Below are 20475 nucleotides of genomic sequence, written 5' to 3'. Positions count from 1 at the left end.
TAGTATAACAAAGCATATATGTGCACCTGACTTCCACCCAGATAAATCCTCTAGGATTCCCTGCTCTGACCACGTGCAGTGGGCATGCACACAAAGGAAACACAACATATCAACTCATATATAGTACATCATCAACCATGGTAAAGTATAATATCAACTGCTTAGTACATATCATAGCTTTACACTTGTATTAATAAAAATGTCTTTAATATTAGCAGCTCTATTTAAGTGATGTGTCACAGAAAAGGACAGTAGGGAGGAGTCTAGCTGTGCCTTCTCTAGTGATCCCTCCATACCCTGCATTGTTTGATGAAGCCTAGCCTTATTGCTTTTGTTTCAGTGGCAAAGAAGCAAATTTGATGGGAAACCTGCCTTGCACATTTATGATAGGGCAGTCTAAAATGGAGGAATATCTGTGCTCTGAAAGAGATTCATGAGATCCTTTGCCCACGTAAGGAGCCAATCTCTGAGAAGACTCAATAAACCTATAATTAGACTACATGTTGTCCACCTCAGACAGCTGGAGGTCAGATGAAAGTTGGCGCGAGGGAACAAAGACTCTGGTTTTCCCCCTTCAAGAGTCTCAAGTTGCAAAAGAGTTGAGAGGTCATACAATTTCAACCTCTTGGTGTCTACTTGTCTGTATCGAGAAACTCCGTCACAGCCTGAGTGATCTCACCCCCTGTGTGGGTCAGTGCTGGTCAGTGGGGGTACCTTTAGCGGGGAATGTGCAGCCCATTGGCTTGGCTGGGTGAGATAAACCACAGAGCAACAGTATGTGCTCGAACACATGAGTCCTGATGCCTCATCTCAACCCTTTGCTTTTCTCTTGTACTGAGAAGATGATGTAAAATCCCTATTCTTCAGTATACTTTGCATGTGCTTTTTAAATAGTCTCTTTAGGGAGAGCATCTCAAACATTTGACATTCATTTGGAGATTCTTTTACTTTCTTTTTATCCTTCACTCTTATATTCATCTGTAATATTATTAGTGGTTAAGAAAATTGCATGAGTACTGTGCTAAATACAACTGCATTGAAAATGGTGATTTTTTTTTTTAATGTTACTTGCATGCTAGAGATTGGACACCTGCTCAAGTGAATGCCTGCAGATCAGATTGGTATACTAAAAAGCTGATTATGAGTGAAAAGTGGAAAAGTTCACCTCCAAGGATTTCTTTTAACAGGACTGTGATTCATTTTACGTGAAATTGTAATTTACAGTATTGCAGCTGTGCATATGTTCTTTCACTCTCTGATGTCTGAGACAGAAGAATTCAGTGCTGTTGGATTACTTCTTGTGGCATTTTTGCATCAGTAGTGGTCACTGTGAATTTGCTGCAATTGAAAGAATTTGGGCAAATGTAAGATATGAAATGTGTGTTAGTTTTGTATAATCCCAGTTTTAACTGTTTCTTCCTGCATGACTTAACGCCGCATTCTATAGGTGGGAGTTTCATTGGAAATAGTTTAAAAGTTAACTCTGTTCATCCTCATTTGAAATGTACGGATACAGTCTAGCCTTGCATATAATCCCTTTCCTTGGCAGATGTCACAGAGCAGCAGAAAGCCACACATACACCCTTTATAGAGAAACTGCTTCAGCAAAGCACAGCCATTGCTGTGCTGGTTCTTTCCCAGGCTCCCAGCTCCTGCTGAGCTCTCCTGAGGGAGCAGAGGTCCCTCTGAGCATGCTGTGTACCTCCATTACTGATGTAAGAAACATATCCCCACTGGAGCACTCTGTTTTCAGCTTATTTCTGGAGCTATCACTGAGCCTGGAGCTGGGACCAGCTCTGTGAAAATGAGAGGAACAATCCGTGCAGGTGGCCAGCTGTACATCCTCCATTTTTAAATACTTTTGAAGGAATATTTTCAAGTATAGGTAACGACCACTGCACTGGGTGTATACATGCTGTTTCATTGCCCTGCACACTGTTTTATAACATTCCAGGTAAACTGCTTTCAGTTGTTTAATTTTATTCACATCATCATTTTTAGGCAAAGCCATCATAGTTGCTCTCCGTTTTGTCTAGTGAAAGTCCATATAAAATGAGTGCGTTTTTCAAAGGAGATGCTTCATTTTAGCATAAAATAGTATGTTTTGGTGTTAAGGGATAATGAATAGATCTCTCCATGCTGCAGCTTTGTAATTTGTCTGTACACAGCTGTGTACATATGTATGTGCATTGTATGACTGCAGGTGAGAGACACAGATGTGACCAGGGAAACCAGCTGCATCTGCTGTCCTCAGTTATGCTGGTGGTCAGTGTGGGATGTCAGGTGGGGCTGCTCCTTCTGCCTTCCCTTCTCCTGCTTTGAGAAGACCCCAGGTTCCTGTTTCTGTGCAGGGGCTGTGCCCCACACACCTTGTCTCAAATGAATGGGTTGTGTACCAATCCTGCACAATCACTGAAGCAGGACTGAGACCCATAGAACTGTACTGAGTGGGACCACAAAGATATCTGGGTGAGAAGGAGGGCACGGAATGTAGCCAACAGTGGTTTGCCTGAAGTTTTCATGAGTTTGGAGCTGGCAGTTTCAACTGCAAAGCAGTGTGGTACTGCAGGCCAGTAGAGTACCAGGCCAGTAGGTGTTCTGGTAGATTCCTTATCCTGTACCTTATTATGCTTAGGTGAGCATGAAACTTCATTGCGCTTTGAGTAGACAAGAGTCAATCTGCTACCATCAAAACTAATATTTTGTAATGCAGAATCTGAAAACCAGCGTTGGAGATGTTTCTGTTAGTCCCAACAATGTATCCTGCTGAAAGAAAATGCTGGCAATGAGGCTATTCCTCCCCTCAGAGCAGACTGTTTTCTGCAACAAGATATCACTACCACTGGTGCACAGACAGCATCCTATGGAAAAATTACATTGTTGGGTTTCTTCCTTCCTATATTTGAGAGATGAATTTGTGAAAGCAGGTCAGACAAAGCTTGGGGCTGTGTGGCTGGTTGTGAGTATGGACTTTGATTTTCTTCCCTGTCCTTGTTACCAGTAAGTCTCAGAGGAAACCACTGCTTAGCAGAATGACTGTAATTATTTCATTAACTGTTTGCTTAACTATAGCTTTGTGCTTTTTCTGCATCTATAAGTATCTATACAGCATGTATTGTCATATCATCCTACGTTCTTCCTGGAAAGTATATTCAGAAGTCATGGCAATAGTCGCTAAGGGTTTGGAAAGAGAATTTCAGTCCAGGTGTTGAGGTAGAGCTCCTTCAGCAGTTGTAGCAACCTGTTTTCATACCGAATACCGTGTTCCCCTCCCATGCAGGTATACACACAGAACTGTACCCAAGTACTCACAGACTGACACTCTAGGTGCCACCTTTACCCTTCTCACGCTCTTCCAATTCCTTTTTGGGTGTCCCTGCCTGGATGTTGGCTGTAGCACCAGATGGTGGTGAGTGGAGTGAGTCTTGAGTCCTGCTAGTTGACACCAGAGCCACGTACCAACAACGCTGTAGCATCTGACAGGGCCTCTTGCTAAAGGTACTTGTTCAGTATGAGCTGAGATATGCTTTGACCCCCCTCAAAATCCCAGCTTGTTTCTGTCAGTTCAGTTTGGCAGGGAGGGAGGAAAATCCCAGCACTGTTTGTTGTTTGGTTGCACCAGAAGAAAGCTCCAAGCCAGAACATAAATACAGTGAGTAGTAGTAGGGATCTGACTGCTCATGGGACTTATCCCCATGGCGCTGTTTGGATTTAGCCATCTGGCTGTGGCCCTGCTTACACCTGTCAGCTGAGGGGGACAGTGCCAAAGCAAGGAGTTTGTGAATGTCCCCTTGGAGCTTTGCCTGGCCAGCTGGCAGCACACATCATCAGCCAAGCCTTCTCTTCCTCCTCCTCCACAGCCTTGGACATGTCATTCAATATATATGGCCATACCCTCTGCCACAACTGAGGAAAGTGGGTTTCAGCCCCATCAACCCCTCTAATAGAAATGAAGGGTGTCAGTCTTTTTTACACTAGACAAAAACCCCATAATTTCTTCCTTTATATTTTATTTTATTTTTCTCCCTTCCATGGTGATTTCTGCTACGATCTCCATTGGATATCACACCTTAGCAAGATGAAGCTAGCTCATGGCACTGGAATTTTATAACGGAGAGGAGAGAATAGGAAGAGGAGGATCCTACCAAGTAGGATCAGCCCCAACCAGAAAGAGGTTAGAAGCAGATTGAAGTTTGTTTACATTAGAGTATGAAGAGGCCTTTTAACACAGATGTGCTTCTTTCTAGCTTCTTCTAGCAACGCCATGCTCGTGTTTGTCATCGAAGCGATACTGTCATTTTCCAATGCTGTCATTCTCTCATCTCCATGTCAACAAACCTCCTACCAGTTTGGGTGATGGACACATTTTAGGCTCAGATCCTCTGGGGAAGGTGTGATGACCCTCCCTTCAAAACAAGCCAGTCCCTGTCTGCCACTGTGATGCAGCAGTGCTCCTGTCCATCTGCCAGGGGGTCTTTGTGAATGCTGTGTTAGTAAGCTCAGTCACATTCCTACTGCCTTTTTTTAAAGCCAGCTCTACACCCCTGATGTCTTTAACATCAATAGGGGAATAATATTTTCCCACATGCAAATGGAGAATAGGTACCACAAAGCGTCACAAAAAGTAGATTGATTCATTAAGCAATAACTTTAGGCAAAACCTGAACATTTAAAAATTTATAAAGATGTATTTTTCCTCTTTTCAGTGTGTAACAACTGTTTATAAAAGATTGTTGCCAATCTTAAACTGCACTAGTGCTTTTATACTCTGAAGCCTTTTACTTGCTGATGAATTTGATGAATGCATTTACAGTAACCCTTCTGTAAGAGCCTCATCTTCAAGTTCTTGCAATACGAACCTTCTGGATGAATCTGAATTATCACATGCCACACAGCCCAAGTTGGCTCAATAGCATGCTGCCATAATTATCATTTGTTAAAGAGTCCAAGGAGTGCTAGGAAGATATTATGTGTGAAATGCATGGTGTTTATGACATCCTTCAAACAAACTTAAGACTCCAAGCATAAATTACTAAGCAAAATCAGAAGCAAAGGATGATGAGATGGTCTTATACAGAGTTGGAGATAACCAAAATAGAAGTTCCTTTAGCAGGTAAGACTTTTGCCAACTTGTAATCTTTTGCTTTTACAACCTGTTGCATGGCATTGTTTAACCAATAGCTACATTAAGTAAAGATAACCTGAAATAAATACAGGAATTCATCCAGTTGTCATGGCTTAGCTGAACTCCCTGTGACTTGGTGACCTCTCTTGCCCTTTGCTTACTTTTAATCCAGAATCCATCTGCCTTTCTTTAGTTGCTTCTCCTAAGACTTTTATGTAGTGATTCTGTTGTGAAGAACTTTTTGGTGCTGTCACATTAGTGTTTGGACTTTTGGATCAAGTGGACCTTTCTACCCAGTTTTTTCAGGTTACTGTTCCTGTGTGTTTGCTATGGTCATGTTGCATTAGAAAGTCTGTGTGTGTGTGTGTGTGCCAGTGCTAAATCCATGGCTCCAGACTGTCTTTACATGATAATAGTCTCATGTTGGAGTCCACACCACAGTATCATCATGTCCATGTGACCTGAAGTGTGTTAGGATCTCCTTACAGACAGGTATGCCATGATGTACTCTGTCCAGGTCTTTTCTCCCTTATGAATCACAGCAGTTTAAAATGGTGCTGAGGAAAACTGTTGAGCTATATGTATTTTTAAAAGGAGAAGCAGTGCTGAACCAATGTATAGCATTCAGTGAAAGGAGACCAGTATGATCTGTAACACTGCCTGTACTCCGGAGCTGAGCAACTTCTTTAGAACTATAAAGGGATTTGAGCATGTGTTTATTTATTAATTATAATTTTTTACTTATATGTGTGCTCTTTGCAGCAAACCCTGTATTGCAGATCTGATGCCCTGCTTGCACAGGGCAAAATAACATGGATAAAACATCACTCAGCACATCTAAATGTGCAAAATAACATGGATAAAACATCACTCAGCACATCTAAATGCATGCCTGTATATGTAATCATTGTGCATATAGTCACACATTTGATTTTCTCTTATTTTTGGAATGATACAGTCTGTTGGCATGGCTGTGTGCTTTTTACATTAATTTAAACAGGTAAAATCAGATAATGTATATTCTATTGCACATGCTGATATCCTTTTATTTTACCATTTTCCTATAGGCAAAGATAATGAAAATTGATATTTTGAAATGAAGAATTTAATTATCCAAAAATACCCTTAATGCTGACATGCAGAACTGGTCTAGCAGAAAAAGCATATCTGATCCAAGTCATCATCAATTGGTCTATAATTACAATGACAGTACAAAAATGAAGCAACCTTACCTTAGCTCAGGAGAGTCTTTTTGCTCTATCCCAGGCAGTTTCCTCTCCTTATTCAACGGAAAAGGGAAAATCCACTTAAATAAAGGAAAATAAATACTAGAAGAGTTAGGGATTTAAGGAGTTCTCATCTGAACTGCTGATCCACTTGTTTTTAGCAAATTGCAAAAAACCTCAACCCAGCAGTAGCTCAGAGGGACTTTCCTCTCCTCATGTGTTCTGTGGGCTGAGAATCTGCAAGAATAAACCTGAGACGGTGCTGCAAGAGAGAGACAGCGGGGGGGACCTTGGCACAGAGTTGGACCAAACTCTAAATATAGCCCAACCCACTTTCTGTGCAATTCTCTTCATACTCTGAAGGCAGATGACCTTGTTGGAAAACTGACCTCCGAGTATGTCCCTTTTCTTAGTAGAGAGGATCTGAGGGAAAAGGACTGCAGCATAGAAGGACAGAAAAACAATCGACTATCTGCATGCAGCAAATGAATGTAGGTATGAGCTCTTATTTTCATGGTAGTTAGAACTGATTGACTCATAATGTGCTTTATTTCTTCATTTAGGCAACTGAGCCGCATGTCAGTTCACAAAAGGCCTGTACAGATGATAGATTGCATTGTAATTTGTTAGTTTTAAATAGAGAGCATTGACATAGATGACAAGCCTGATGCCTTTCTTCCTCTCAAAAACCTTAATGTATCAGTGTACAGTATTTCCCTAAAAGCTTCTAAGTGTAACAATTATCCTTCCTTTCACTTGCTCTTATAATAAGCAAGACTTTTTGTAAAAGTGAGTTAAATCCACAAATGCATATTCTAGCACTGTATAAATGTGAGATGCTAGGATAGCCTGAAGGGGCATCTGCAGTATCAGAGACCAAACTGCACAGCAATGTGTAGTATATGCAGAGGAGGAAACAAAAGAATAAGAGGCACAGAAGCATAGCCCTTGTGCCTTAGATGGGGAACTGGTTTTCAACAGATGTTTTATAATCCGGGGAATTTGCCACTCTAACTCTATGTAGCAACATGTCAGGGTATTTTGTTCTTAACCTGAAGGAGAGTTTAACTTGATATGAGTTAACCTGATACTCTGTCAAACGGGGACCTGATACTGCTATGTCATATGAAGGCTTCTAAATAAAAAAAGCTGCAGAAATTGGAGCAGCTCAAAATGTCAACTCTCATGTTCTATGTAAAGATGGGTAAGAGAGTTGGGATGAAAGATTATTTGCAGTACTGTTCTTCAGTGGGATATATTTTTTGGTGGTAACATATATCTGAGTGCATGCTACATTGTATGCAAGCATACAATTTTCAATATTCTGAGAAAACCTGACTGAGAGAACATCAGGACTGTGATAACTGCATACTGTAGATGCAAAATGTCTGCAAAATATCCATGAGCCAAAAAGGTGGGAATGGTACCAGTAGTCAGTAAAGTAGCAATGTGTATCTGTGAACAATAATTTGTGCTGTTAAGTTTTTGTGAAGTGTGCTATGTATCTTTTTTAATTGCAGCCTACTATTTTTGGCAAGTTCCACTGTGTAATTTTATCATGATCTATAATTTGAAGTCCACAGGATCAGCCAGCTCTCTGTGTTACCCTCACAGCAAGAACTACAGCTGTGAGCCACAGCTGCTTCCCAATATAGAGAATAGTAAAAAATATGAATCCTTGGCAGTATTACGGGAGACATCACATCTGGGCTACATTCCTGGCTAAAACTTGCTCATAGTCAGACCTAGGCTAGAGCCCACCCATTAAGTGATTTTATGGATTTATCCAAGTTCCTCTTTCCTCCCAGTTTACCCCTTTCTTCCCCATTAACAAGAATAAATGTTTTTAGAAATGAAAATTATAACAAATGAAGGATGCTAGTGTTTGATTTTGAAGGGAGAACTTGAAAAATTAATGAGTCCACCTCCAGATAGATGTATATTGAGTAATATATTAGCACTGGGTAAACAGTGAAATTCTAAATGTATGGGTCACCAGCATTATTACATACTGATAGCATTGTGCTGTCTGTGCTCCAGGGTGGTGCTCTCATGAGATCCAGACCAACCCTACCAACTCCAGCTGCACAGTACCACTGCTGCTTCTGCCCTCCCTCTAAGGCTGGGATATTGAAATCACCACAGATCCCTTCATTCAGACCATGAAAGAGATGAGGATTAGAGAGGAAATATATACTTCTTCCCAGCATGAGTGGTATACTTTTCACTCTCTTTTTCACCAGCTTTTCACCCTCTGCAGCAAACAGCTGGAGCAGCTTCCATACATGATAGATCTGTAGTTCTTAGAAGGAATCGCAGTGCTTGCTGGGTCCTAAAGCACAGGAATAGTCATACTTTGTCAGGAACTGTGACATGCACTTCTGCCATGTGAGTATTGTGGAAGGGGGGTGATTTCTTGCTCATACAAGTAATACGCTGGTTGGCTTTGGGCAGGGAGTGTTAATCTTTGGAGAAGCTTGTCTAGAACGACGCTGTTTGTGTGTACAGGGCTGTAAATGGTGCTTGACCAACGCCAGTGATGCAAACATCCTGAAAGAAGGGGGAAAGACTCTTAGAGTGGTTGTATGTGTTTGTTAAGATGGATGAAAAAGTGTTTTGTCTGACAGCTGTATACACTCAAGTTTTTTTTAGGGTGACTTTTGCACAATTTTCCTGTCCGCACCACGAAAAAGGAAATGTAAAGAGTCAGGCCCTAGTTTGTGCCTAGCTTTTCCTGGGCTCTTAACTTGTGTTTTCCTTATGATGGTGGATGGTCTTTCTGCTTCTTCATAGTCAGTTTTTCTCTTTACCTGCCCAACTTTCTTTGTTAGCATTTTCTCTGGAGTAATTTGGGTCTGGCTTTTGCAGAGCCCAGTCTGTTTGCTCCCTCAGATGGCTCTGTTGGGGTTGAGACTTATTTCAAGCCAGACTTGTGGGATTCTCCCTCAGTACAATCATACATTCTGTAACTAGTATATGTCAACTGTTTTTTCTCTTGATTAACCTCAAATTCCTAGACACTTGTAGTTGTTTAAAGATCCCACAGAGCATTTACAAGGTGAGATTGTGAACCATAACATCTCTGCCAGTTTCCAATATGCTCAGCCGTATCCTGGCTTGCCCTCTTCCTCTGTTTTTCAGAGTTGGGTATTGCTCTGTTACAAGCATAAACTGTTGCACCATATTGCTGGCATCCTTTTGAGTGTTTTCTGAACTGACTATATGGTATGTAATGCCTGGCATCTATCAAGAAGAGAAGCTGTTTTTGCAAGGTTAACATTTATAATGTTCATCCGGTAGATTTGTAAACACCCAAACCCACATGCTACTTACAAACAAATTGAATGGTCTTCCACTTCTCCATCTCTTTAGAAATATGCTTTTAAACTTAATTTGGAGATATAAGGAGGTCGTTGGAAGTTTCAGCATGTAGTTTTTGAGAGAACAAAAGAAAAAGAGTAGACTGAAGCGATTTGTGGGTGTCATCTCAGCCTTCACTCATGATGACATTGGCAAAGGGTATTAGAGCAAACAACAGAACTGATTTGCACCCTGTGCTGAAGTATTTTTGTGTCTTCAGTCTCTAGTTGCTCGTTTGGCAAGCCCATAATGAAGAAATTAAATTGGATGCCGAACAGTAGAAGGGCCTGTCACATTCCTAACATGTCTGATCTTTGTGTTTGCCTACTATGGGTTTTAAAACTGCAGTGACTAAATGGATGTTGAGTTCTCACTGCTTACCTTGGTGATGCTGGTATTCGTTGTGTGAGGCAGCGACAGGATGTCAAATTCAATCCTTTCCTTGCATTTGAAAAAGTTATTTTTATTAGAAGTGGCCTGCTACTTTTACCTCTGATCAGTCATGTTTTGTGATTTTTCTACCATGTTTCTGTCTTACAGGCAAAATGGAAAAGTCAGATTATGAACAGGGCTAGGTTGTTGCTATACCAAAAGCTGGACCTAACCTCGATCATATAAAGTTTATTCTTTTGTGCTTACGTGTGTACAACAGAGAATTTCCTCTGATCTTATTTTCTCATATGCTCTTTATTTTGTCTTTTAGTTCACTCCCAGTCAGCAAGTCATGTCAAAAATTAGTTTAGAAGTACCTATTTTGAATATTAAAGGGAAAATGTTAAAAAAAAGGGTAGTTGTTATGAATTTATTGTGGGAGATTCTTTTCATTGCAGATAGTTAAGTCTGTGAGATAAAAAATTTTTATCGTATCAGAGCACAGTGAAAATTAACTTGATATTATTCCATTAAGACCAGTTCTTTTTTGCTTGAGTGGGCAGTGATTTTAATTTAAATTGTCCTTCAGTGTAAGGAAGAAGAACCTAAACTGATTATCCTGTCACCAGATTTATCAGGCAAAAAGAATAGTTTGTAGTAGATGTGCCTTTTGAACTGCCCTAGGAAGAAGTTTGCATTTTTAGAAGAATATTGTGTTTGCCTTTGTAGTACAAGCTATTGCAAATACTTTAAAATTATTACAGGGAATTTCTATAGACTATTAACAGGAAATTCTGGCTTGGCACAGGCTTAGGCTGGATGGAGTGTGAAAAAGCTTGTACTATCTGAATGTTACCTAATGGGACAAAGTTTAAGCACTTTTCATTCTTTGATAGAACTGTATCTGTTTCTGCTCAGTTGCTTATTGTGTGTCCTTCAGATGTGCCTCACAAGTGCACTTCAAAATAGCTTTTTTCACATACCTTGGCAGGTAAAGTCTGCAGTTCAAGGCATCCTCACAGATATGAAAACTTACTCTTGTGCTGGAATAGATCTGTTTTGCAGGAGGAGTCCTTTGTTCTTAGAGGTTGAAAGGCAAAACAGTGCTGAGACTGTAGGGGACTGTGGATGATTTGGGATGATGGAGAGTGGCACCACTTGTAATTACCGTGGAGATTATCTCAGCCCGGACAGAGAGACAACTCTGTTCTCTGTTGCAGTAGGCTGATAAAGTTGAAAAAGGAAAGGTAACTAACCTGCAACAGAGCTTTATGCCCAGCTTCTTGCTTCCTAGTAGCAGTAACAGATACCAGCTCATTCACAGCATTCCCTCTTTTAGTTCCAAATGGTCAAAATACCCACATATTTTCAGACGTTATGAATGAAGGCACTTAATTTGATTCATTACACTGGTTTGCAAGCTAAAATGCAAAACTTGCATCAAAGATTTGCACTGAGCTGTAATATTATATCTTTTGATGCAACTAAATATTAATTTTTCATTTCTCGTATGTGTTCTTATACTGATTCCTAAGATTAAATCATGTTTTGCTATACTGTTTTAAATGATTTAGCTAATCCTTGTTCAAGGAGGTAAGATGTTTTGGTTGGTTTTTTTCTTTTCTGTAATATGTCATCTGGATGTCTCAGTTATGCCACTGCACGTGATGCATGCCTGTGATGGGGAGAATTATTTATTTTTCTGGGGGTGCCAGGGGACCCTTTCTAATTTAGTCAGAGCAATTTGAAAAATGAAAAGGGTACTGACACTGTTGTAGCTATTTTTGATGCAATGGTTATGTGATGATCTTCCCCAAGGACAGACACTTTTGTGTCTGACATATTTATCTCATTTACTAGCAATTTGTAAAATACTGTCATGGTATATAGCCAGCAAGTGGTCTGAAGAACCATATTAATAATAAAATTTGGATTCTTAGCCATTCCATGTGGCTGGTCTGGAAATCCCAGAAGAGCTTCATAATTATTGCTTGGTCAGTTGGCTTTGCACCATGGGCTCCAGGGTATCTGAGCTATTATTAGGGTTCTCAACAGGAAAATTCAAAGCTGTCCATTGCCTATGGGGAGGGAACTTGGAAAGGATTGTCCTGGTAGACATGAAAGAGATCCTCCTTTTGGGGTTAGCTGTGCTGGTGGCACACAGCTGAGTAATTTGGGATTTGTCCAGGAGGCAGTTTGAGCTGCTGCTTACCTATTTCTGCTGTGAACCACCGACTTCCATACCCCCTTCTCCCACTGCGGTGCAGAACCTTTCACTTTTGTCAGGGAAGTGGTTGAGTTTGGAGTACTTTAAAATATTTAAAATTTTAATCCTTTCTTCTTAGTTAACCAGCCCACCAGCTAGGCCTGTTTCATTTAAAAGACCTCATCTGTTGTTTGATCCTGGTGGCAGGACATACCTGAGCTTCAGGTTATCCTGCCTTGAGGAGTGATACCGTAGGGATATGTTAAAATACTGCCATCACCACCTTTAGCTTAGTTACTGTGATCAGCACAACTCTGCTGGCAATAGGAGGTCTCTCAGCTGAGCAAGGATGAACAGGGACTTGGGAGCCAATTTTGCTGACAGCTGTTACCTTTTACAGAACATTAATTGTCCTTGCACGGTGTGTACCTGGTGGGACGTGCAGGAGAGATGCAATGAGAAAAATTCTAAGTAGCGCACTGACGTTAAAATTGTTTAATCTGATTCACTGAAGATTCAGGCCAGTTTTTAATAGCAAAACTATGAGAATAATAAAAAAAGTCTCAGACTTCAATTTTTTTATTTTCTCTGACCTCATCTATGCCCCTCTCCTCCCTCCTACCAAAGAAAAATGGCAATTAAGAAAAGACTCAACACATTTGGCCTTTTAATCAGCGTCAAATATATTTAAAGTGGAATTTAAAGTGGAGAGCCCTGAGAATTATTTTTCCCACACGTTGCTGAACACAGATCAGTCTGTTTAGTCAACCAATAAATAAAAATATTGCCTGCAAAGCAGCCTGAAATTAAGACATCATAGCACACCCAAATTGAGTGAACTATGTCTGCTTACAGAGTAACAACAAGCACGTACTTTTCTGAAAGTATATGTTTGAACTGGAAAGAATATCTGAAACTGGAAAGAGAGCATAAGAAATACAAAACCTGTTTCCGCACTACTATGGGGCTTTTTGTTAAAAATCAGAAAACACAGGCTTTATTTAAAATGTGGTTTCAGATATGAGGCAAATTTGGAACAGTCAGAGGAGGATGGAAATTGGGAGGGGGAAAAGCGGGGGCAGATCAATAATAAATTTTGTACAAACTCTGTTTTCATGTAATTCTAGTCTGGTACTGATATGTAGCCCTGATGGGAGCATAAGAGAGAAAGCAGGAATTTCTGTTCAGATCCAGAGATTCTTCTGACCCAGAGTGTGTCTCTGATTGTGGGCAATGCCAGATACATCAAATAAAAATTGAGGGATTCTCACTCATGGGCATGTAAAACAGGTTCACTCCAAATTTTGTCAGAGTTTAATTTAATGGTAAGAAATGAATTTGTCCTGTGTCACTGGGGACCTTCTGGATATCAAGCAGGTGCCTGATCTTGCTTCGCTTCCAGATTAAAAAAAAAAACCAAACAAACCCCCACTTAGTGGAAACCATTCCTTCATTTATCTTTGGGTATGTATGCAAAATAATATTTTTCTGTTCGAAGGTTTCTTTTTAATTATATGTTCGTTGTTCCTACATTATAAGCAGTTCTAAGGACCTCACCTCCCCTTCTCTCTCAAAAAACTCCATTTGTTCTCTTCATATTCTCTTCCTGTAATGAGCTTCCCATCCCTGCCATAATTTCTGTGAGCTGCCTTTACCTGTATTTCAGTCATAGGCTACTTGAACCACAAGTTGCATTTTTCTAAGAATTTAAAGACTGTTTTCAGGTGAAACTTTTTATTTATTTTGGGGCCTTTGGAGGTGTCTTGCCTAGAAGAGCTTCATTTTTCAGTTCACCCTTAGTTCTTACAGAAATTCATTTATGTTGTAGTCACTATGACTCCTTTGTTAATAACTCCAGAGTAGAAAAGTGGCATGTGAAGGTCAGAAGTCTCAGTAATGTCGAATCAGCCTAGCGAATGCAAATTTATATGTACTTGCTATCTTATATGAATAAAATTGGATTCACATCAAAGCACATGCCATTACATCCTATGTCATTAAGGTCTTGTCTGCCTTTAAAAATACTAGTCTAAATAACCAAGCAAATACGTATTCTTTGTGAATATATTAGTTAATAAAGGTGATTATTAATGGGAATCTGTTAAATTATCTAAATATCTGTGTGCTTTTTTATGTGAATGTGTATAAACATACAGATGTGTATGTATTAATATAGGTATGTATATGTATATGATTAGTATATGTATTGATGTACTTAGACATATATGCATATATTAATGCAAAGAAGTTAGAAACCATTGCACTCAATAATTTTAAACAGTGATCAATATTATAAATAAGGAAGTCTTATTCCTTTGTGTGTGTGTGTGTGTTAATTAGAAATGGCTTTTTCCATTTTTGCATGGTTCAAAATAAAAGCAAATATAAACACTTGATGACTGGGAAGCCTGTCAGTATGTGCCATGCCACTGATGTAATATCAAAGCAAAACACGTGAAGAGTTGTGGAATTCCCATTTATTTTTCTGTATCTAGAGCATTATGTGATGGTTCTGATGTCTTTGATGACCTTGTGGTTGTGCAAGGTCCGTCCACCGCAGGAAAGCAGATGAAGAGGATTGATGGACTGAACAACATCAGCCCTTCAAGCAGTGCACTCTGTCAGTGCCTTGCCTGCCTGCTCATTTGCACCTCAAGCGAGATGAAAGTCAGTGCTGTACTAATCAATTTGCTTCTGCATTTGTGCCAGTTTATTCTTAAGGAAGGGTTTGTGCTTTCTCCTATTCTAGCAGAGAGGAGTCTCCTGGGAAGCTCGACATCTCAAAGCAGAGCAAACAGTGCTGGTCTGTTACAGACATGTTTGTGATCTGTGAGCTTCAGCATTTATTTGCATCAAGTTATGATTTGTTTTGTGAATAACCTCACTGACATCAAGGTAACTACTTGCAGAGAAAGGTACACTGTTTAATGTGAGCATGGTTGGCAGAGTCTGGCCTGTGGTGCTTTGATGCCCTCAACAAAATGCTCCTGTCGTCATGGGAGCTGACATGGTGTCACAAAAAATCACAGCTTGAATCTAGCTTCTCTCTCTTTCCTGGGATGTGGGTGGTTGTTTCTGGAACAGATAAAAAGTTTTCCTGTTGTTTGAAATAAAGATACTCAGATACTGCAGAAAGATGCTCAAATTAGAACTGTTTTCACTGATTTTTTTATATTAAGCCTTAGTCTATACCCTCTTCTCTCACTTCTTGCTGAAAGCAGAGGACGTTGCATCATGAAGTGCTGTCCAAAACTCAGATGGGCAGTGAACAGGTGGTACATTGTTTGTCAGGCTATTTCAGAGCATGGAAACCATTTGTCCAGTTTTAGATTGCTATTGCTAGCAGTGTGTCTTTTAGTTGTGAGAAAGAGAGGAGGTTATTTAAAACCTCTTGGCGACTCCTGTTTGCCTTTCAGAGCATGCCAAGTGGGGTTTAAGAAGGAATGCTTGCAGATCACAGGCAGCTTCCCCTGAATCTATTTCATGGAATTCTCATTTATTTCCAATGTGAAACATTGGAAAGAGCTTGCACAGCAATTCAATTCAGTGAGACATTCACGGATATACTCTGGAATGGGTATTTGGAGTTCAAGCACAGTGAGCAAGAGGGATGAAGAGGTGATTCTGATTTCTTTTATGTACTTCATTTATATAATATCTCCACAACCTGCTTTGATGTCGTGTGTCCAGGACTCCAGGAGCGTGGAGCTGGTGTGTGTTAAAGCTGGTCACCCCTCCAGTGTCTCTGGAGTCAGGGCAAATAAGGCGGAAGTCAGTGATGGGCCCTTAAACACAGAAGCTGCCCTACCAAAATATAGCACAATAAATTTGCCAGTGGAAGGGTGATACAGAGATAAACAAGCTGATGATAATGCCTAGTGGTAACACTGAGTTACCAAGATACCATTTAAACTTTCTGGAATAAGCTGAATGATGTGATTTTTCCGTCTTCTTCTAATGAAGTATTACATCTGAGATTCCAGAGGGACTGGAGAATATAAGTGGTCAGTGATTTTGGAGAGGAATAGGCCAGGGAAGGAGCTCTTGCTGTGTGTAGGAGCACTTGGACATTCTGAGGAGAACAGAAAGATATTTGACCTCACAAACCTTCAACTTTCTCTCTTTCCCAGTTCACCTACTGCCACGTGTTGGCTGTACAGGGCTAGACATATATATCCACATGGGCTAAGGCACTTGTGTGGCCACAGTCCGTTTATTCAGCTGCCAATTTGATGGCTGTGCCTGCAAAGAGGATGAAGCAAATAGGCAACTGAGCTGCAGTCTTCCCGTGGTACACATTTCTGCATTTGCTCTAGATCTGGAAAGTGAGGACTTTTCTTGGTGAATTCCTGTTTAAGATTTCAGAATATATCTTCATCCTATGTTGAGATGCAAACAAATGCTGTCATTTCTTCCATAGCATTTGGTCTTAATTAAGTTCATTAACATGTTTATCTAACCCCTTCACTTAGGAGTCTCTTAGTTGTATTGAACAGAAAAAAATTCTCAGTTGCTGTTCTGTTTCTAAAGCTCTTGTGGTTTGCCAATAAGATTTTGCAAGTAAGATTTGCAAAGTAAGGTTTGCAAGATTTCACGAAAAACAGCATCCAACCTGATAAAACATTCAATGATTTTCTTTACTTGTTATCTTTCAACTTTGCAACAGAATCATAGAATCATAGAATGTTAAGGGTTGGAAGGGACCTTAAAGATCATCTGGTCTAAATGCCCCCTAGTCTACACCACCTCCCACTAGAACAGGTTGCATGAGGCTTTTTTCGACTTGAACACTGCCAGGGTTGGGGCATCCACAATGAGCAATCTGTTCCAGTATCTCACCACCCTCACAGTAAAGATTTTCTTCCTAATATCTAGCCCAGATTTGCCCTCTTTCAGTTTGTACCCATCTTGAAGCTGTAAATTTACAACTTTGGAATACAGGAGATTGCAATAATGACTAAGTACCTGTTGGGCAGAAATATTCCAGATACAGAAGTTGAATTAATTCAGTTTGATGGACGATAATGCTTTGGCAATGATCAAGGGAGTAATTCAGTCCCCAGCAGAAATGTCTGTGTTTCAATACATCTCAAGCACTAGTGTAACAGTATTAGAAGTAGCTGTTGCTGTGCATATATTTTTTCCCCAAAGTCTTTCTGTAGATAAAAGAGATGAAGCAGAGAATGAGTAAAGACTTCTGATTTTAAATAGCTTTCTTTCAAAACATAAGCCTATTTTAGTCTTGTGAACATACTGCTTAAACTTTGGGAATGGTGCCTTTGTCTAATTATTAGTGAAGTAAGAGACACACAAAGTGTACTAGCAGGAAACGTGTGCACATTTTTTTTATACAGTAGGACATTATCGCAATCTTGTGATTTTTCCTCTTTAATTGGTGTCAGTAAGACATTTGGCAACTTAGGGTGGGGGTTTTGTGCATTTTTGTATGTGCTTGGTTGGATTTTTATTTTTTTTTCCCTTCACCTGCAAGACTTGTTTTGGTAGGAAGAGATGACTTATTTTAAAAGAAGTGTCATCAACCTTAGCAAGTGAAATGTATTTTTACAGTGATCCCATGGATCATATTGCCATTAGTCTTCCATACCAGTGTTAATGCTTGTTTTGGGGTTTAAAAAGATAGGTCTGTAATTATATGTGGTGAATGCAGCACTACAGATCCAAGACTATGTTTTACTTGTTCTGAAATAGTGAGGAGAGATGTCATGTGAGTTAAGATATACTATATCAGAAACATTTTTTCATTGTTCACTGCTTGGCTTAATTCAGCGGAGATTTTGGAAAGGTCAGGTATTTCCACCTGTGATCCCGCAGCTGGCACCCACTGTGCAGCATTCCAGAAAGAAAAGAAATATATTGCCTGCCAGATGTAATACTGTGAGGACGAGGAGAAGCTTGGGCCTTATCTTAGAATAAATTTCAAATACTAGTGTTCTGGAAAGGATAAAAGAATCACTACAACTGTGCTTATTGCCAATCTTGAGGTTGTATTATTGTGACAACCTTTCAGATGAGGATTTTTTCCGTTTTTTTGAATGCAAAGATATATGGGTTTGAAAAACAGTAAAAAACCCTCTTCTTTTTTTCTTCATTAGATCCTTCAGATGATGAAGCTGTTGAGAAAGCAAGTGATAACAGGACAGCAACACATCAAGATTCAGATTCCAAACCTGCTGTGAAAAAGAAAAGAAAGCAGGTTTGTAAATTTAGTGATTGTTTAGAGCACAAAGATAATAATGCATAGAGAAACAGAAACCTCCTGTTGTTCAGTAAAGGGACAGTTCTCTTCACTCTTTATCTGACCTGTTCATGTAATAAGATTTTTTTAAATTATTTTGCCTTGTTTAGATGCGATCACATTCAAGTACATTTCAATAATAACTTCACTCTTGTTTTGTGTGAGTTGAGGTTGCCAGGCAACAAAGTGATTAAAAAGTCTGTCTAGTGATAAAAGCCTGGATAGTGCTACCGAGTGTCCTACCCTATAATTTTTTCCTTTTCCCTGCACACACAAAGTCTGGAAATCTATATTTATGTATTGTACAACTTCTCTGCCCAAGCATGTCCCCTGTGCAAGATTCAAGTGAAGAAGAATTCGGGTCCTACACGGATTGATGTTTTCTTACCCTTGCACTGCTAAAAGCTTCATTTAATCACAGTAGGAACTGTGTTGTTCAGCATTACATGGAGTATGCCAAAGAAGAGGCAGCATCGAGAAAAAAAATCATCTAGAGATCAGATGACTTTAAGAAGTTTCTTGTTTGAAGGTAAATCTGTTCTGCCTTCCTGACACCATATGGGAGAATCAACTGAGTGGCTGTCAGAGAGCTAAAATTGCATTGGAAGCTGTCTCTCCTTGAGGTTATAGATATTAATTTTGACCTCTAGGTCAGTAGTAAATTCACTACGTAATGCCTAGGCAATTGCCCAAGTGAAAACCATTTGCAAGGGTGTTCTTTTTTTGTAACAGAGAAGTGTAAACAACATGGTAGCAATTACAATGCTTTTGGGTGTCTTTCCAAGGAGACCAAAGGTGAAGTGATCCAAAGATCTGAACTAGTTCAACGTTTTGATTAGGGAAGAGAACCAAGCAATACAGGAGAAAACTGTATTGACTTTGTACTTGCTCTACCAGGGGATCAGATGCTGAGGTCTTCAGCTTGGTGACAATTTTTATGGAGCCAGTTTCATCAACATTGTTTTCACTTAAGCATTTAGAAGTAAGTTAAGACACTTTGTTTGGGGAAGTTGCTTGACTCTTTTTATAAGAACATTAGAAAGGAGTAGCCAACACAAGGTACTTGCCAAGGTGTCCTGAGACTGCTCAGCTGTAGCAGAACACCTGCCACAGCTCTTTCTGTCATATAAAGAATATCAGTCTGCATTTTGGAATCTGGTAATTTAATGTTTAGACACGGAACTACAAGAGGGAAATGCTTTATGGCAGCTCAAAGTCATGGATGTGTTACTGTCCTTTAGAGCAAAACACTCGCAAAATCAGAGGTATTTATGAAAAGCTAGTACTTTTGTAGTTCTGGTGTGTATAACAAAACCCATTTTACTCATCCATGCCTTATTCACAGGCTGGAAGCTGTTCTGCAGTGGACTTGGAACCTTAAAGCCAGTCACGAGACAACCAAATAGGATTATGAACATTTATGTTCCTAGTCTGCAGGCTGTCCTCAGGTTTACAATGAAATGAGTAATTTGTCTCCACTCTGAATGACACATTGATGTGTTTACTTTGTTTCAAGCTCCAAAAGTCAGAGTATAGGTCTGACTTAGAATGTAAACTTTCACACGCGTGCAAGAATGTTTTCACTCTACATTTGAATTTCCAGTAATTTTGGCAACATGTAAAGAAAAAAATATGTTAGAAACATAATACAGGAAATATTTTATGTTCTGTCTGGGATTAACAAACAAGGAATTTATGACATTTTAGTTCATAAATCAGTGGTCTCGGCACAAATTTCCTGTTTTCTGCATTTTAAGAATTTCCATGTAAAAATAGCATAAAAACACAGAGCACAAGGGAGCCATGTCAAAAAGCAGTTGGTTGTCTGCTCTGTGTCTTGCATAAGAAAAGTATGCAAATGACCTTTTCTTAAGGGTGGCATGCAGAGAACTATTTTGTGAGTAGGTAGGCAGTGAACATTTGGATAAGG

General features: G+C 39.7%; 2 protein-coding genes across 2 annotated transcripts in view; one reads left to right on the top strand and one right to left on the bottom strand.

Moving 5' to 3' along the window:
- FILIP1L (filamin A interacting protein 1 like) overlaps positions 1–6594 on the bottom strand; it is a 187302-nt gene extending 180708 nt beyond the window's left edge. The window contains exon 1 of the mRNA XM_017830819.1: positions 6358–6594. The gene's annotated coding sequence lies outside the window, so the exon portion shown is untranslated. The remainder of the gene's footprint in view (positions 1–6357) is intronic.
- Positions 1–20475, top strand: part of CMSS1 (cms1 ribosomal small subunit homolog (yeast)) — a 207734-nt gene that overhangs the window by 168199 nt on the left and 19060 nt on the right. The window contains exon 3 of the mRNA XM_017830826.1: positions 18403–18503. Within this exon, the coding sequence (XP_017686315.1) occupies positions 18403–18503 (101 nt within the window). The remainder of the gene's footprint in view (positions 1–18402; positions 18504–20475) is intronic.

Source organism: Lepidothrix coronata, unplaced genomic scaffold, assembly GCF_001604755.1.
Source record: "Lepidothrix coronata isolate B3197 unplaced genomic scaffold, Lepidothrix_coronata-1.0 Scaffold184, whole genome shotgun sequence".
NCBI classification, from domain to species: domain Eukaryota; kingdom Metazoa; phylum Chordata; class Aves; order Passeriformes; family Pipridae; genus Lepidothrix; species Lepidothrix coronata.
This window is presented reverse-complemented; position numbering and strand designations above follow the sequence as displayed.